Here is a 19,847-nt window from a genome sequence, read left to right as displayed (position 1 = left end):
GACTTGGAGCGATGAGCAGAATGTTTTTCCTGGTTAGCGGACATGGCTCTCCAGACAGGATTCTCAAACCACACCACCAGCACATCTGGGACCCTCGCAAGTTAAAATGAACGCCAGTTAACCTGTCACACTGGTCGAGGCCATTAAGCTAACTGGAGCTGTTTTACAACGTTACAGAGAGCGAGGCTTGAGATCAGGAATCGTTTGCTTTTGTCTGGCTCTCCGATTTGACCAATCATGCTCTTGACTGAGGTTAGGACCTCCTACCTCCTCATTTACATATGGACACAGAAATACAGAAATAAATATATGTAGGTGAACAGAAATACAGAAATGAATAAATGCAGGTGAACAGAAATACAGAAATAAATAAATGTAGGTGAACAGAAATGTATAAATAAATAAAAAGCATGTATTCTTTTATTTATACTTTTATTTATTTATTTATACATTTATTTCAGCATTTATTTATTTATTTATTCATTTATTTATGCATGTATTTATTTATGCATTTATTTCTTTATACATTTATTTATTTATTTCAACATTTATTTCAACATTTATTTATGTATTTATTTATGCATTTATGCATTTATTTATTTATTTATACTTATGTCAGGTTTGGTCCTCCATAGGTTTAGGGATTGAATGGTGATTTAGGTTAAAATAAATACATCTTCTGTCAGTAAAAGCTTTTAAGCCAAAAGGTCTGACGGCTAACGTACCCTGTGTGCCAATAGTTGTTAATCATCTACGTCAACACCGCACAAAGACAATGTTAATCGTTTATATAACAATTCTGTCAGATGAAGCACTTTTCTCTTATCTTTGTGTACGTCTGTATCTTATATGTGTGTGTTGTCACTCCGACAGAAAGCACGTGAGTCACTTGGAGAGATACAAAAACCTCACTGCACCTACTTTGAGGAGGAAGTCGACCTCAGATGAAGGCCCATCCAAGCAGCATAAACTGTAGGAAACCAAGCTAGAGTCCTACCTGGCCTGCCCGGATGATACCATGGTGACCTGAAATGTTTCCCAGCAGTCTGCAACGTGTCACTGAAGCTCAACATACCTCTACCTGCCTCAGCTGCCTGCGAGAGGCTTTTCAGCACTGCAGGACTGATTTTCAGAACCAAAAGTACATGCCTGGATTCAAAGAACTTTGAGAACCAGATCGGCTAAATAAACAATTTTGGGATTCCTGTAGAGATGAGTGAATATCTCACAAAGAAAAACAACTTGATTAAACTAGTTTCCATGTTGATCATAATGTTTTAAGTTCTGTTGCTGAAATGGAAAACTGATTTGCACATTGGCGTAAATTAAGCCTGTCAAAACAAAAGTTTTTCTATATAAAGTGTTAAAAGATAGATATTCTGTCAAAAGTAATATGTTAAGTATAGTATTGAGAGTACCAAAGCTGTTATAAAGCTGAATTATCCAGGTGCTCATGAGGACCTCTGGTCAATTCAGTCTTGATTATTCTGTCTGAAATTTAACTTGCAGCAAACAGACCAGTGATTTATTTATTTTTACTCTGTACCAGAACTGTGCAGGTTGTTAATAAAGGGAAAAAAACTATCCTATTTTGTGTGCCAAGAACTTTTCGTTTTGTTGAGTTGTCAAAAGAGATATTGTGTATTATTGACGGCAAAAATTATTTTTTACTTTTTACTTTTGTACATAAGTACATTTCAGAGCCTGTACTTTTTTACTTTTACTTGAGTAAAGGAGCTGAATCAGTACTTCTACTTTTACTAGAGTAATTTCTTATACAAGTATCTATACTTCTACCAAATGTGAGTACTTTTGACACCTCTGCTTTTCAGCAGATCATCTGGATCATAATAGGAACATTAGAGCTTCAGTTCTTCATGTGGTTTCATGTTTGAATGGTCCAACAGAGAATCTGGTCCCTGCATCTCAACTAGTTTCTGATTAATAAAGACAGAAGTTGTGTCTAAATGAATTCACTATTTCTACACAACTAAATCTTCCTGAGGAGATAAACATGACGTTGAGTCTGACTGAACATTTTACAGTTCACATGAAAATGTGTCACATTTGGTTTTGAAATTGTTCTCATGCAGAGAAACTTTGATCAGACATGTTGTTGTTCTTCTCAACATGTTTCACTGCACATTTATCTTTGTGTTTTAAGGACCTTTTCTTTATAAGGAGAATGAAGGAAAATATTTGATGAGCCATCTTTTTATTCTGACTTACCAAACACCACATCCTCCTCTGATGCCGCTTCAACTGTTTAACAGACATTTTGTTCCTGTTTTTAAGAGCGAACTGAAGGAAAATGTGGATGTCATCAAATACTGACAGAAGTGTAAAGCAGTGCATACTTTGATATTACAGCAGACACGTCTGTTGAATGAAGGGCCTTGTTGTCCTTGCTGATACGCCTCCCTACCTGCACCCTGGCCTTTGCCTTCTTATTGTCATATTTCATGGATCTTTATGTGCCCTATTATGAACTGATAATGATGATTTTGGACTTCAGTAAAAACTTTGTGCCTGTATTCTCATCTTTACAGTAATCAGCGCCGTTTGTGGCATCATGGTGTTTTCTCACAAACAAACAAACAACAATAAACAATCTCACACATTGTTTGCCGACTGTTAGCAGCTGTTAGTATCACCGGTGAATCTGTTTTTCACCGTTTCAAACTGTTCAGGTCCAGAAGAGCTGAGCGGTTGATCCTGTCGACCAATGAGCTCGACACCTCTCACACATTTCAATAGTTTCTACTGCGATGATTGAGTCAAACTAATGAAGACACAAGACATTCTGATAACACGAGTCTTTACAGGAGAAATGACACAAATCACACATGAAAAAGAGACATGAAAAACACGCATTTACCTTTTTGTCTGCATGCAGGAATTATGTGCGTCTCACCGAGACAGAAAGTGGAAGTTAGACACGGAGACAGGAGGGCGAAACTTGAAGACAAACTTCCTGATCTCTTCATGTGAAAAACACTTTACACTCCGTTTATGAAAGAAGACAACATTTTATTGGAGCTTTGAGCGGAAAACTACAGAATGCAGATGAGGCTGTTTACAGTTTTTTCCAGTTGCTAACACACTAAAATGACATGCAGCACACATATTCAAACTGACACAGAGAGCAAAACCTCTTTTCAAGTCTCCAAAACTTTAAACACATTTTCTATTCAAAATGGCACTTTTTAAATGCACTGAACACGGTTCTACACAACAATCTGACGTAAAGTCACATGTTCACCATTTCAAAACACTGCCATTCAAAATTACACTACATGAGCTAATTGGCCACTATATGTGCCACCTGGCCAACAATTTTTACAGTTTTGTCCCATTGCTAAAATGCAATTTTGCAAACTAGGGTGGTTTTATAAAAATACATAGCACAATTCACAAAACCACACACCCAAACTACAAAATACCCCATATATCCTGCAAAATGAAGCACTGCAACCACAACTACATATAGCATTATCAAAATCAAACTTTTGCACCGGATGGCAAAAACTTTCATATTACAGATTTTTATCTAACCAACTACACACTGTTGGGCATAATGAAAAGCACTCTCATCTTCAGTATGCTTTGCTATAACACTAACATAGTTCAAACTGTAGAGAATTCTTCAGATTGTTCACACGCACAGAAATATTTGCAGATACACACACATACTATTCAAATATTTTATTTTTATTTTTCACCAAACAAGTAAATATATCTGCTGTGCATATTTTGCACTGACTTGTTTGGTGAAACATTTTAAAAAATAAATGTCTCAACAGCATGTGTGTGTATCTGCAAATATTTATGTGCATGTGAACAATCTGAAGAATTCTCTACAATTTGAACTATTTTAGTATTATAACAAAGCATACTAAAGATGAGAATGCTTTTCATTATGCCCAACAATGTGTAGTTGGTTAGACAAAAATCTGGTAATATGAATGAGGTGTGCGCCATTTGGTGTTTGATTTTGATAATGCTATATGTAGATTTGGTTGCAGTGCTTCATTTTGCAGGATATATGAAGTGTTTATCAGTTATCTCTAATACGATATTTCAACTTGTCGTGCTGCTTTCAAGTGGCCAAAACATGTAATAATACACCTCTAACTAAGAGTAAAGCCATGTCATTACAAAACGACCATTGAAACTAGAGTTTGAGACCATAAACTCATTAGGAAACTGTTCGCTTGGTTAACAAATCAAGTGAGAAATAGGGTCAATTTCCCATAAGCTTCTGTACAATCAGTGGAACCCTGCAGGTTAAAGGAACGTCTGCACTGGCTTCGTTTTTCAGACCTGTCAGCTCTGCACACTATCTGTTGACAGGCAAGAATCAAAATTCATTTCTTGACTTGAAGTTGCTACTCTTACGCTTGTTAGTTTGTTGTTTGGAGTTTGTGTTTCTCTTTAGGCATAGAATCCTGTATGTCACCAAAGATCTGATCTGAAACTGTAGGAAACCAAGCTAGAGTCCTACCTGGCCTGCCGGGTTGATACCATGGTGACCTGAAATGTTTCCCAGCAGTCTGCAACGTGTCACTGAAGCTCAACACACCTCTACCTGCCTCAGCTGCCTCCGAGAGGCTTTTCAGCACTGCAGGACTGATTTTCAGAACCAAAAGTACATGCCTGGATTCAAAGAACTTTGAGAACCAGATCGGCTAAATAAACAATTTTGGGATTCCTGTAGAGATGAGTGAATATCTCACAAAGAAAAACAACTTGATTAAACTAGTTTCCATGTTGATCATAATGTTTTAAGTTCTGTTGCTGAAATGGAAAACTGATTTGCACATTGGCGTAAATTAAGCCTGTCAAAACAAAAGTTTTTCTATATAAAGTGTTAAAAGATAGATATTCTGTCAAAAGTAATATGTTAAGTATAGTATTGAGAGTACCAAAGCTGTTATAAAGCTGAATTATCCAGGTGCTCATGAGGACCTCTGGTCAATTCAGTCTTGATTATTCTGTCTGAAATTTAACTTGCAGCAAACAGACCAGTGATTTATTTATTTTTACTCTGTACCAGAACTGTGCAGGTTGTTAATAAAGGGAAAAAAACTATCCTATTTTGTGTGCCAAGAACTTTTCGTTTTGTTGAGTTGTCAAAAGAGGTATTGTGTATTATTGACGGCAAAAATTATTTTTTACTTTTTACTTTTGTACTTAAGTACATTTCAGAGCCTGTACTTTTTTACTTTTACTTGAGTAAAGGAGCTGAATCAGTACTTCTACTTTTACTAGAGTAATTTCTTATACAAGTATCTATACTTCTACCAAATGTGAGTACTTTTGACACCTCTGCTTTTCAGCAGATCATCTGGATCATAATAGGAACATTAGAGCTTCAGTTCTTCATGTGGTTTCATGTTTGAATGGTCCAACAGAGAATCTGGTCCCTGCATCTCAACTAGTTTCTGATTAATAAAGACAGAAGTTGTGTCTAAATGAATTCACTATTTCTACACAACTAAATCTTCCTGAGGAGATAAACATGACGTTGAGTCTGACTGAACATTTTACAGTTCACATGAAAATGTGTCACATTTGGTTTTGAAATTGTTCTCATGCAGAGAAACTTTGATCAGACATGTTGTTGTTCTTCTCAACATGTTTCACTGCACATTTATCTTTGTGTTTTAAGGACCTTTTCTTTATAAGGAGAATGAAGGAAAATATTTGATGAGCCATCTTTTTATTCTGACTTACCAAACACCACATCCTCCTCTGATGCCGCTTCAACTGTTTAACAGACATTTTGTTCCTGTTTTTAAGAGCGAACTGAAGGAAAATGTGGATGTCATCAAATACTGACAGAAGTGTAAAGCAGTGCATACTTTGATATTACAGCAGACACGTCTGTTGAATGAAGGGCCTTGTTGTCCTTGCTGATACGCCTCCCTGCCTGCACCCTGGCCTTTGCCTTCTTATTGTCATATTTCATGGATCTTTATGTGCCCTATTATGAACTGATAATGATGATTTTGGACTTCAGTAAAAACTTTGTGCCTGTATTCTCATCTTTACAGTAATCAGCGCTGTTTGTGGCATCATGGTGTTTTCTCACAAACAAACAAACAACAATAAACAATCTCTCACACTGTTTATCGACTGTTAGCAGCTGTTAGCATCACCGGTGAATCTGTTTTTCACCGTTTCAAACTGTTCAGGTCCAGAAGAGCTGAGCGGTTGATCCTGTCGACCAATGAGCTCGACACCTCTCACACATTCATAAGTTTCTACTGCGATGATTGAGTCAAACGAACGAAGACACAAACAGTCTGATAACACGAGTCTTTACAGGAGAAAATACATAAATCACACATGAAAAAGTGACATGAAAAACACGCATTTACCTTTTTGTCTGCATGCAGAAATTATGTGCGCCTCACCCAGACAGAAAGTGGAAGACAGACAGGAGGGCGAAACTTGAAGACAAACTTCTTGATCTCTTCATGTGAAAAACACTTTACACTCCGTTTATGAAAGAAGACAACATTTTATTGGAGCTTTGAGCGAAAAACTACAGAATGCAGATGAGGCTGTTTACAGTTTTTTCCAGTTGCTAACACACTAAAATGACATGCAGCACAAATATTCAAACTGACACACAGAGAGCAAAACCTCATTTCAAGTCTCCAAAACTTTAAACACATTTTCTATTCAAAATGGCACTTTTTAAATGCCCTGAACACGGTTCTACACAACAATCTGACGTAAAGTCACATGTTCACCATTTCAAAACACTGCCATTCAAAATGACACTATGAGCTAATTGGCCACTATATGTGCCACCTGGCCAACAATTTTTACATTTTTTTCCCATAGCTAAAATGCAATTTTGCAAACTAGGGTGGTTTTATCAAAATACATAACACAATTCACAAAACCACACACCCAAATTGCAAAATACCCCATATATCCTGCAAAATGAAGCACTGCAACCACAACTACATACAGCATTATCAAAATCAAACTTTTGCACCAGAAGGCAAAAACTTTCATATTACAGATTTTTATCTAACCAACTACACACTGTTGGGCATAATGAAAAGCACTCTCATCTTTAGAAGATCTCTCTACAATTTGAACAATGTTAGTATTATAGCAAAGCATACTAAAGATGAGAGTGCTTTTCATTATGCCCAACAGTGTGCAGTTGGTTAGACAAAAATCTGGTAATATGAATGAAGTGTGTGCCATTTGGTGTTTGATTTTGATAATGCTATGTGTAGATTTGGTTGCAGTGCTTCATTTTGCAGGATATACAAAGTATTTATCAGTTTGGTTGTGTGGTTTGTGAATTGTGCTAAGTATTTTGATAAAACCAGCCAGGTTTGCAAAATTGTGTTTTAGCAATTGGAAAAAAACTGTGATTGTCTCCTCCTGTTTATTGTAATGTGCACCACTGGCCACATGATGGAGACACAGAACCACATATGATTCCAACACAGGGTTGTATAATGAAATGAACGTTTGTAAACTCCTCCATGCTTCACAAATGATGGAACAAATTCAGTTATTAAACTATTGTAGACAGAATGAACTAAATAATTTTATCAGAAATGATTCCAAGCTAAAAAAAAAAAAAAAACGGAACACACCCACCCCTATCAATAAAAGCAAAAATCATTGAAGAATTAACTCTTCATCAACTCTCAGACAGAACACATGAAGATGGTTATTTCCCACTTTGGTGGTAGATGAGCTGATGATGAGGCGAACTTCTCAGAAAGCGCTAAGCATGACAAGAGCAGGCTAAGATCTATCTGAGGCCATGGAGGAGACGCAGCATGTGTTCTTCTGTCTGGTTGTGATGCATGAAGCCAAAAAGCTTTCAAAAGTCAAAAAGTTAACTAACTACAAAGGAGGATCACAAAATTTACGATTTCATTGTGGAGTTCATTGTCCAACTTTCTTCAGCTCTCAGTTAAAGGTTTGAAAAACAAGCCAACACCTGATCATGCCTGTTGTCAGCATTCCAAATCAGAGGGGCTTCACCACAGAGTCCAGATGTAAACCGTAAGAAACAAGAGGGCAGGACAGCATGTGTTGTTAAGTCTTATGGTCTAGGGGCGTGTTTGGAAGAAATAGGATTGTTGGTGCTGTTTTACTGATCAATAATTCATTATTTCTTGTGGAAAGAGAACTGGCCACACAAAGGGGAATAAGTTGACATCTTAAATAACATTTGAATTATATGAACCCGCAAACTGAAAAGCTTGTAAGAGGAATTCATCAAATAACACAGAGTATCAAAACATAACAAATAAACATATTCAGATCTGTAGCTAAGGATTATGTAACAGAGGAGCACATCTAAAATAATACATGATAATAGAAATGAAATTAGTACTGGTAACTATCAAATACACTCATGTTATACTGACATTATATCATTGTGTTAAAAGTTACTACCAAAACTCATCAGAGTGGAATCCTGTAAATCAGTAGAGTTTAAAAGCTAGCAGATGTTTGATGCCTTGAACTACTAAATCTGAGATCCCAAACTGATCTGAAAAGACATTATTTCAATCAGGAGAGAGACGTGAATGATAAAAGTCAAATGTTTATTCTGACAGATGATGTGAGATGATGAAGTGTTGACAGAAAGTCTCTTTTGTCCAAAGCGACTTAAAGCAATTCATACATCCCCAATCGCTGCCAAAACAACCCTGACCCGTCGAGGCATTGACTCCACTAGTCCCCTGAAGGTGTGCTGTGGTATCTGGCACCAAGATGTTAGCAACAGATCCTTTAAGTCCTGTTAGTTGCGAGGTGGGGCCTCCGTGGATCGTACTTGTTTATCCAGCACATCCCACAGAAGCTCAATCGTATTGAGATCTGGGGAATTTGGAGGCCAAGTCAACACCTCAAACTCGTTTTTATGCTCCTCAAACCATTCCTGAACTATTTAGCTTTGTGGCACGACACATTATCCTGCTGAAAGAGGCCACAGCCATCAGGGAATAAAGGGTGTACATGGTCTGCATGTAGGTGGTGGCCTTGTTCCATGACAGTAAAATCTCTCTTATCTCTAATACAGTAGTTTAACTTGTTGTGCTGCCACCAAGTGGCCAAAACATGTAATAATCCACCTCTATCGAAGAGTAAACCCACAGTATCATCACCCGTTAGTTTGTGGACTACTGCTCAGAAGCCCTCCAGTTTGACATTACAGCCATCTTGGTTTTTGGGAGCCACATGTAACCATATTTGGACAAGAAGGCGGAGCTGGGGGAAGATATCCTGACTGAGAAGCTGAGTATACAGCATTGTGGAGACGAGTCACTCAAAAAGTATGACCGTCAGACCCGTCAGCTCTGCACACTATTTATACACAACCCTGACTCTACTACTAAACCAGAGCTCCAGAAGATGCTCCTCATCCCTCATGTAGCCGACATGTAGCTCCCAAAAAGAAGCTGAGAACATCTGTTTACAGGCAAGAATATGTGAGTCAGTCCAAGTTGTTGGTTCAATTCTTGACTTGAAGTTTTACCGTTCTTCACTCCAGTTGTCGCAGTGAAGTTGCTACTCTTACCCTTGTTAGTTTGTTGTTTGGAGTTTGTGTTTCTCTTTAGGCATAGAATCCTGTATGTCACCAAAGATCTGATCTTGCTAAATGCAGACTTGACTTTCGATTAATACGAGGTCAAAGAATCTGGCCCTCTGTTGGATTTTTTTCCTTGAGTTCATTTGGTTCAGTTCTCCACCGTTTCTTTACTTCATATGGCAACTTTGATACAATAAACTTTAGAGTGGATGTCAGCTCTCTTTGTATCACCCAAAGCATGATGGGAAGTGTAGTCCTAACAACTCTGAACTTATTCAACTTAGAAAAACATCTGGAGCAACAAAATACATATAATTTATTATGTTCTTTACAACCAGGACATTATTTTAAAGTATTAAGACTCAGAATGTGTCGACAACATGATTCTTTATATACAGATGATGTAAATGAACCAGAAATAACTAGGATGAAAAACAATCTTTCAACTTCATGAACAGTAATTACTCATCTCAATTACAATAACTGGAATCATATTTGTACAAAGTAAAATAATCAGTACATATTTTTACACTTTCAAGGTTGATTTTAAACCTTTTGAAGTGTGTGTGTTTGTGTGTGTGTGTGTGTGTGTGTGTGTGTGTGTGTGTGTGTGTGTGTGTCTCCCTCCTACAGAGACACTGAGGAACCATATAACCAGAGCAAGAGCCCAGGATAAAGAGGTTCAGTGAATGTGGTGTTGAAGGTGTGGAGGTGGATCAGTGAGTCAGAGGAGACGCTGTAGAAGGACAGAGTGCCAGCAAGACAGTCCACATACACTGCTACTCTGTTAGAGATGGAGGAGGAGGAGGAGGAGGAGGAGGAGGAGGAGGAGAGGTCTGTTCTTCTCTTATTGTGCCAGACAGAGTAACAAGCACCATCATCAGAGCACCTCAGACTCCAGGACTGATTATTCCATCCAAACACACAGTCATCACTGTTTCCTCTCCTGCTGATTCCTCTGTAACTCACTGATATATCAACCCCTCCTCTCCACTCAACCTCCCAGTAACAGCGACCAGTCAAACCATTTATACACAGCAGCTGAGGCCAGTCAAACCTCTCTTGATGATCAGGATATGGCTGATATTCTGTCACACGTGTCACCTTCCTGTTATCGTCAGACAGTTTGAGGAGTGTGTTTACTGTGTTTGTGTCGACTGTGAGTTCACAGACATCTGATGGAGAGAACAAGACACAATACAGCAGCAGTTTATCATCTAACACAGCTGATGGTTTATTTGTTGCTTTATTAACAGACTGACTGTTAATTAAATCAAAACTTCACAATGACTCATCTTTTTTGATCTTCTTTCAAACTGACAGTTGAATGCAGATACACAAGCTTTAGATTTAAACTACTTTAACATGTGCTGCCTTGTTTTCATCAATCAAATTGAACACACACTTACACTTCCTCAGACCAGGTTTCAGCCACTTCTCTCCACCGTGTTCCACCCTGGAGGAAGAAACAAAGTCAGAATGATCCAGTGTTTCCTCCAGTATTTGAGACTGTGGCGCCGGGGGGTGTCAGTCATTATTAGCGACACAAATGATAAGCATTTACATTTCATATGAGCTCATTCATGCGTGCTTGCACCCTTCCTAAACTCCCATTCCCCACGCTATCTTACTTTCACTTTTAAAAATTGCGTTCATCCAATTTTCCTTCGGGCGTCGGTATCAATTTATAGCGGGTCGGCTCGGGTACGGAATGTAATGTGTGCTACTGTTGGAAAACTGGTCGGATACAGCGACCCGTGCAGGACTCTGCTCTAAGTGACCATTTTAATCCTCTAGCTAATTATCAAGCTAAATATCCAACACGCTAGTTAACATCAAAGACTGCGGTGGAAGACGACGGTAAAATATTTCCTTTCTCCAACACTGGATTTATTTATGCCTGAATTTTTATGGTGTGGCGGCTTTTAGTTTGCCGTGGCGGTGCACCACAGTCAATTACATGTAGTGGAAACCCTGTGATCCTTCAGAAGCTTCCTCATCAATGATCTTCATAAAGCTTCACTCAGATTAACCAAAACAGCTGCATTTATAAAACACACTTCATACACACTCAAACTTTACATCAAACATTCAAAAAAAACTAAATAATAAAAAGGTCACTCAAAAAGAAAATATCCAAAGAATCAAGACAATAAAATACTAAAACTTAAAGAAGGGAGAATTAAAATTATATAAACCGATTGTCAGTAAAATCAGTATCTTAAAATGTCTTTATTTTGTCCAGTATGACAAATCACAGTTTTTCTCCAGGCTCTTTACGATTTGTTCATCAGACGACTCCCTCAATACTCAGACCCTCGATTCAGATCAGAAAAACTCCCTATAAATCTTTAATGAGAATTTAGAAACTTCAGAAACAGCAACAGAGGAGGGATCTTTTTTCAGGACGGACAGGCAGGAAGTAGATGTCGTGGTTATAGAGTGGATCAAAATAAGTCTGAAGTGTTGAAGAAAGTCTCAGATCTTCTCAGCCAGATGATCAGAAGGCCAATGTTCATTTGATTTCTCTTCATTGGTTCTGTGTGTGTGTGTGTGTATATATGTCAATGGTTGAGTGAATGGTTGAGTGAATGATTGTGTATGGCCACAGGTCTGTCCCTGAAATAACTGCAAGCAAGAGCTCCACTGTGCATTTAGTTTGTGTAATTATCATGTACACCATATACAAAATGTACAAATATGTAGCGTCATCCCTCTCTTCATACGCCATCTTTCTTGAATGCCGAGGCAGAGTTTGTTGTTGCTGGTGATGTAAAGAGGTCAGCCGGAGGTGGTTCTGTTACCACGAGTTGAAATGGGTACAGCGCCACCTAGCGTACCGGGGTATGACATGCTTCGGCCAATAATTAGATTTTCACCGGCATGTATACTCAGACAATTGCAGTTGTCTGATTGAGTATCATAGTCGAACTATGGCTGTAATCTGACTAAGCTGTGCATGTAAACGCACTGACTGAGGTGGAAGTGTCATGGTTTGGGGATTCTCTGCTGCAGCAGGACCTGGCCAGTTCACCATCATAGAATCACTGGCGGTCCTTCCTACAGGCGACACAGGCGCTTGCCTCAGGTGTGTGCCTGATGAATGTAAAGAATTTTAGCAATAACTTAACTGTCCTGTTTTATTCATTTAAGTTGGTTTAATGATCTTCTTTTTAAAAATAAAAAAAATATCAGGTTCTGCTTAACGCTGCAGTCACACAATAGCATTACATTGACATTCTATTTATTCTATATCTTGTGTGTGTGTGTGTGTGGTAAGTTATCTTGAATACAAGGTGAGAAAGTGTGCTTCATGTGCCCAATAGATGCAGCAAACACTGGCAATTCACCTTCAGCTGATCCTGCTGACTGGCCTCATCATGTAACAGACCTAATGAGAACAGAGTTGGTCCTTTTTGTGTATTTATTATTGAACAAGTTTATTCATTTGCAAATATTGTTATATTGTTTGGATTATGATTGTTTAAATAAATGAGCAGTTCACTGGACATGTTCTTTGGTGTTTTCTCGTGGGGATGGGGCGCTATCAGGAAAGCTCTCCTAGGGCACCACATGGTCTAGGACCGCCCCTACATAGAATCAACCATGAATTCTACAGTGCATCTGTAAAAAAATTATAGCTGAAGCAGAACCGAACCCTTCAACATGGCAATGATCCAAAACCTACCAGTAAACCCACCAGAGACTGGCTGAAAACCAAGAAATGGAGAATCCTGGAATGACCGGGTCAAAGCCAAGATCTTAATCCCAATGAGATGCTGTGGGGTGACTTGAAATGGGCTTCACATGCAAGAAATCCCTCAAAGATCCCACAGATGGAAGAATTCTGCGTCTACCAGTCTCTGACGATATCAGAGACTGGTAGATGGCCATAGGAAGAGTCTCACTTAAGTTATTTCAGCCAAAGAGGGTAACACCAGCTATCAGGGGTGTACAGGGTGTCTTAACTTTTTCCTCAGTTAGAATACACATTTTTGTTGATATCTTTTGTTTAATGAGTAAAACAAAGTTCATTTTTGTTATTAACCTGCAATTAAATCACGTTCTCCCCTTCAGAGATAAATGAAAACAAGATTAGACATCAATATGTGAACATTTCTTGATGAAAAACTGAATATCTAATGGGGTGTCCTAATTTTTTTCACATGGCTGTACACGTTTAAACTAACAACGTGAAACACGCTGAAAAAACTGCAGACGTCAACGTCTTGACATGTACTGCACATTTATCAGCAGTGCTGCTGGTTCAGACTGTGAACCAACAGTCCTCAGCTTGTCAGTGTGACAGAGAAACGGTGTGTGAGCTCTTGCTGTCTGTTGATACCTGAAACAGTCCGGCAGCTTCGCTCTTGAGTCTCCTGGATGATTGTAGCTCAGGTCCAGCTCTCTCAGATGGGAGGGGTTGGATCTCAGAGCTGAGGCCAGAGAGGTACAACCTTCCTCTGTGATCAGACATCCTGACAGCCTGGACACACACACACACACACACACAGATTCAGATATCATTTATTTTCGTAAAAACAAAACAATGAGCTCAAAGACGCTTCAGCGGTCTAAAGAGCCAGGCTCATGTTACTCTGGTGATCAGCCTTGATGTAAGAAACATGATTAGAGTTGCTTTAATCAACAGTGAGCAATCTGCCCAAAAATGATATCACAATCTATTTAATTTCAATCAAAATCAAAATTAATTTTAGTATGAATTTTAAATGTCCTGTAGACTACAGCAAGAGGTGAAACATCTTATGAATTTCTCAATTTCATTAATGATAGTTCTTGTTTCTTCATCCACCGTGGTACTAGCTAGCTAGATACAACACATTTTGGAAAAAAGAAAAGTTTTTCTGTGAGAAATGTTCTTTTATTGGAACATTTGTGTTCCTTTATTAATTAATAACAAAATAATGATAATAATATAATTTTGTACTGTAGTATCTTTTTTCATGAAAAAAATGTTTCACTACATTTATTTTTATTTCTCACTTGCCCCTCAGGGCTTCTGTGCCCAATGAAAAGTTGTCAATAAACGTTGCGAATAAACGTACAAAAAAATAAATTATACAATTTTGAAAAATGAAGACTCAAAGAATAACGGGTAATAAAACCCAACCTTAATGTTTTTGTGTGAAAGAGTCAGTATAATAAGACTTACCATTATTTAAACAAAGTTTAAACCATATATTATTTTTTTTATAATTTCTTGTTTCAGGTGGTGCTGCTGCAGCCTTCCTCCCAAAATGTTTGAGTAATACAGTTAAGATGGTATAGAATACAATTGTGTTGATGATTTATGTGGTGCTCGTACATTTTTGCTAGAGCTCTTAAATTTCTGTCAGGAGCACCAGAGCTACGAGTGGAAAAATATTTGTCTGGGGTCCTGCTACAGATGTTGAATGTGGTATTTTAAACAGAATTAAACTAACATTTCAAATGTTCTCTGTAAAGCAGAAGCTGAATCCTAACCTGAGAGTCTCCAGTTTACAGTGTGGACTCTTCAGTCCAACAGACAGCGGCTTCACTCCTGAATCCTGCAGGTCATTGTTACTCAGGTCCAGTTCTCTCAGACTAGAGGATGGGGAGCTGAGAACTGAGGACAGAGCTTCACAGCTTCTCTCTGACAGATTACACCCACTCAGCCTGAAGGAGAGTAGGTGACAAAAACAAACACTGATTCTGTTTCTGTCTTGTACAATATTAAACACATCACATCTCTATGGTTGCCTTGACTGAGGCTTTACGGTCTGAAGTATTTTACTGGGATCTGTCAACAATTAATACCATGTCCTAAATTATACTCATATATCTGGGTGATAAGTGACATAGTTTTCTTCTATTCCATGGATGCATTAATCTGTAGAAGTACAATAAAACTAAAGGAACAACATGCATGTTTTTCAACTGATCTATCTGATGACTACATCTTTGGACTCTTACTGATTGATATTTAATATTAGGAGATTAATTAGCGGGGGATAAAACCTACATGTGTGATACAGTATCTGTTCACTTACAGAGCTTTGTTGGAGGCTTTGACCACTGGTAGCAGCCTCAGAAGAGCCTCCTCTGAAGCCCAGTATTTCTTTAGGTCGAACACGTCAAGATCTTCTTCTGACGACATTAAGATGAAGACCAGAACTGACCACTGAGCAGGAGACAGTTTATCTGTTGAGAGACTTCCTGATCTCAGGTACTGTTGGATCTCCTTCACTAGAGAACGATCATTCAGTTCATTCAGACAGTGGAAGAGATTGATGCTTCTCTCTGGAGACAGATTCTCACTAATCTTCTTCTTGATGTAGTCAACTGTTTTCTGATTGGTCTGTGAGATACTTCCTGTGTCTGTCATCAGACCTCGTAGGAGAGTCTGATTGGTCTGCAGTGAAAGACCCAGGAGGAAGCGGAGGAACAAGTCCAGGTGTCCATTTGGACTCTGTAAGGCCTCGTCCACAGCACTCTGGTAGAGATGTGTTGGTTCAGGTTTGTATCTAAATAGTTTAGAAAACCGGGAGTTTTGATTTCCTCCTGCCAGCAGATTGACTCCAGAGTTGATAAAACTAAGATGGACATGGAGAGCAGCCAGAAACTCCTGAACACTCAGATGGACGAAGCAGAACACCTTGTCCTGGTACAGTCCTCTCTCCTCTTTAAAGATCTGTGTGAACACTCCTGAGTACACTGATGCTGCTCTGATATCGATGCCACACTCTGTCAGGTCTGATTCATAGAAGATCAGGTTTCCTTTCTGCAGCTGCACAAAAGCCAGTTTTCCCAGAGACTCAATCATCTTCCTGCTCTCTGGATTCCAGTGTGGATCTGTCTCAGCTCCTCCATCATACTTGACGTTCTTAACTTTGGACTGAACGACCAGGAAGTGGATGTACATCTCAGTCAGGGTCTTGGGCATCTCTCCTCCCTTTCTAGTCTTCAACACGTCCTCCAGAACTGTAGCAGTGATCCAGCAGAAGACTGGGATGTGGCACATGATGTAGAGGCTTTGTGATGTCTTGATGTGGGAGATGATTCTGCTGGCCTGCTTCTTGTGTCTGAATCGCTTCCTGAAGTACTTCTCCTTCTGTGGGTCAGTGAACCCTCTGACCTCTGTCACCATGTCAACGCACTCAGGAGGGATCTGATTGGCTGCTGCAGGTCGTGTGGTTATCCAGAGGCGAGCAGAGGGAAGCAGTTTCCCCCTGATGAGATTTGTAAGCAGTACATCCACTGAGGTGGACTCTGTAACATCAGTCAGGATCTCAGTGTTGTGGAAGTCCAGGGGAAGTCGACACTCATCCAGACCGTCAAAGATGAACACAACCTGGAACTCTTCAAAGCTGCAGATTTCTTTGGTTTCAGTGAAGAAGTGATGAACAAGTTCCGCCAAGCTGAACTTTTTCTCTTTCAGCACATTCAGCTCTCTGAAAGTGAATGGAAATGTGAACTGTATGTCCTGGTTGGCTTTGTCTTCAGCCCAGTCCAGAGTGAACTTCTGTGTTAACACTGTTTTCCCGATGCCAGCCACTCCCTTTGTCATCACTCTTCTGATTGGTTTTTCTCTTCCAGGTGAGGCTTTAAAGATGTCTTCTTGTCTGATTGTTGTTTCTGGTCTGTGTGGTTTCCTGGATGCTGTTTCAATCTGTCTGACCTCATGTTCATCATTGACCTCTGCAGTCCCTCCCTCTGTGATGTAGAGCTCTGTGTAGATCTGATTCAGAAAGGTTGGGTTTCCTGCTTTAGCAATCCCCTCAAACACACACTGGAACTTCTTCTGAAGGTTAAATTTGAGTTGACGTCGACAAACTGCGGCAACAGTTTCTGTATGAAACACAACACATCAGTGCGTGGATGTTAGTGTGAAGAAGAAAACTGTTTATTAAAGGAAAATCCTCTTACTGCTCTGCAGACAGTCAGCGAGCTCCTCCTGCTTCATTTTCCTCAGGAAGTTCAGCGTGATCTTCAGAAATGCCTCTCTGCTGCTGCTCCTCTTCTCCTCCTCCTCACTATCCAACACCTCCTCATCCTCACTCTGCCTCTCTGAGTATACTGGATAATCTGGACTCAACATTTTCTGGAACTTCTTCAACTCGTTCTTCACAAAGGTGACAACGTTCTCCTCAAGATGCTGCACAAGTGTAAAAATGAGACATTTCATTTCATTTGCAGCTGAAGTTAAGTTGTTGTTGGACATTTACTCACCTTAAATATGGAGTCCAGGTCTGTTGGATGCTGCTGGACAGACTGACCACTGAGAACCTGCTGAACTCTGCAGGGAACATAAAGTACAATGATTTCAACTATCAGCAGCTTCACATTTTTACATCATCCGTCTGCTTATTAGGCCAGTTGATGGATTAAGTGAAACAGTGTCCTGGTTTCAATGATGACACCTTTAGTTGATTTTCTAGTTGTCTACACTGTTATTTATGTTCCTACCTAAGACTTGATAGAAGGAGAGCTGCAGAACAACAAACTCTTCTGGTTTACATTCTTACCTTTCTTCAGCAGAGTGGTCTCCATCCTTGAAGACAATAGGCTGAATCATGGACCAGTCACTCTTCATGGACACTCCGCTGGGTGCAGGAGAGTCTGGTCTCTGTTGGTGAACCCTGACAGAAACAGACAGACAAACCAAAGCACCTCTCAAAACTTCAACCACCAATTAATTTTCAAATGTATCAAAATCTGAAGTTGATTTAAAGAGAAGAAGTCCAGAAAAACCATCAGAGTTTGATTATCCAGTTTGGGACAATAACCAAAGTTCATATCGTGAGTCAAATAAACTGGTTCTAATAATTGTGTCATGCTGTTGAAAATTCCTTCAGTTTGAAGCTACAACCCTTTTTAAATTTTGACATGATGAGATAAGAGAAGGTGGACAACATGACAGGAGACTTCTTAGAAATGATAAACATTAAAAAGTTGTCTGAATATTCCAAATAAAATGTTCCTCCAACAATAACAATGTCAGAACATGTAGAGAACATGATGAAATGTTACAGGAACGTTCCTGCTGGCTGGGACTGTGTTGACTTACTGAGTCTCTGAAGGAAGTTTTCCTTTAAACTCTAATGGTATATGCATGGACCAGTCACTCTTGATGGACACACAGCTGGGTCCAGGTCCAGATCCAGCAAAGTCTGCTCTCTGCTGCTCCGAGCTTCAACACAACACACACAGAGCTTTGAGTGTGATTCATGATGGTGGAGTGGTTTGAGTGCTGAGCTGTGACATGGAGAAGAGTCATGGACAGTTAGAGATCCTCATCTTACCTCTGAGCTTTGGTCTGGCTGTCATGATCCCCACACAGAGTGGTTTTAGAGGGAGGGACTCCCTCCTCTGTCTCCTCACACTGATTCATAGCAGAGCCCCCACCTTCACACAAACACAACAACATGCTGTCACACATGATTTATCAGCATTCCTCTCCGTCACATGAAAAACAAACAGAGTCTAACTGGAGGAAACTAATGAAGCTTTCTGACACCAAATGATAAAAACACAAATCTGACAGTTTAGAATGAAGTTTAAAGTAAAACCAGCTCAACGTTTTGTTTCTGATCACAGAGAGCACAAACAGCAGTTAAGATGCTTTAACAAGCTAGAATGAATATTTCAGATCAGCAGAAGCTGCTGAATTCACATCCACATCAAGTCACAGAGACTTCATCTGTAGGAAACACTGGAGCAGAGCTCAAGCTGTCAGTCCATTCATTGATCAGCTGATTGACAGATCATTACACGACAGCACTTTGAATCATTTACACTGATTTTCCCTGCAAAAATAACAAACATGAGCTTCAAACTTCTTCACTGTCTTTATAATTTAAACCTGTGTGTTGCTGGATGTCAGACTTATCAATATTCTAGTCTAAACAGCTGATGGATTGTTAGAAAAACTAATGAAACTAAGTTGATAATGAAGATAGTGGTCAGCAGAATCCTGAACTGAGAGAGAAGAAGCTTCTTATTGATCCATTAGGAAGAATCAGTTCAGTGGAACCTGCAGCCAGGAAGCCAATCACAGAGCAGCTGGTGTAGTTCTGCTGTCAGTCCACTAGATATCCTCAGTCATCTACAGTCAACTACAGAGCTGCTCAGTAAACAGATAAACAGGCTTGTTTCCAGATTAACTATTGACAGTTTCCCAGCAGCCTTCAGTCTGTACAGGAAGTCAGCATTTTTACACCGTGAGGGATTTAAATCTGTACACATGACATTGTATTTGATTGACTGTTGTATGTGTAGATCA

The 19,847-nt window shown here is 39.3% G+C and overlaps 1 protein-coding gene across 1 annotated transcript; it reads right to left on the bottom strand.

The window, feature by feature from the left end:
• Nucleotides 1-10,168: 10,168 nt before the first annotated feature.
• Nucleotides 10,169-19,244, bottom strand: LOC115572283 (protein NLRC3-like). The gene is made up of 10 exons (XM_030402625.1): nucleotides 18,868-19,244; nucleotides 18,633-18,755; nucleotides 18,091-18,204; nucleotides 17,795-17,861; nucleotides 17,492-17,720; nucleotides 15,616-17,413; nucleotides 15,068-15,241; nucleotides 13,929-14,069; nucleotides 10,993-11,039; nucleotides 10,169-10,758 (listed from the first exon to the last, which is right to left on the bottom strand). The coding sequence occupies exons 1-10, from the start codon at nucleotides 19,002-19,004 to the stop codon at nucleotides 10,211-10,213; spliced, it is 3,378 nt and encodes a 1,125-aa protein (XP_030258485.1). The 5' UTR covers nucleotides 19,005-19,244; the 3' UTR covers nucleotides 10,169-10,210.
• Between the last annotated feature and the right edge of the window lie 603 nt (nucleotides 19,245-19,847).

This window comes from Sparus aurata, chromosome 1 (genome assembly GCF_900880675.1).
Source record: "Sparus aurata chromosome 1, fSpaAur1.1, whole genome shotgun sequence".
NCBI lineage: Eukaryota > Metazoa > Chordata > Actinopteri > Spariformes > Sparidae > Sparus > Sparus aurata.
The sequence above is the reverse complement of the archived record's forward strand: the minus strand, read 5'-3'. Positions and strand labels throughout refer to the sequence as shown.

Excerpts from the sequence above, each read along its gene's own strand:
- LOC115572283 (XM_030402625.1), bottom strand. The coding sequence starts at position 19,004 with ATGTGTGACAGCATGTTGTTGTGTTTGTGTGAAGGTGGGGGCTCTGCT. Across the intron at positions 18,756-18,867 it reads AGCCAGACCAAAGCTCAGAG|CTCGGAGCAGCAGAGAGCAG; the intron begins GTAAGATGAGGA and ends GTTGTGTTGAAG. Across the intron at positions 17,862-18,090 it reads GACCACTCTGCTGAAGAAAG|AGTTCAGCAGGTTCTCAGTG; the intron begins GTAAGAATGTAA and ends TGTTCCCTGCAG.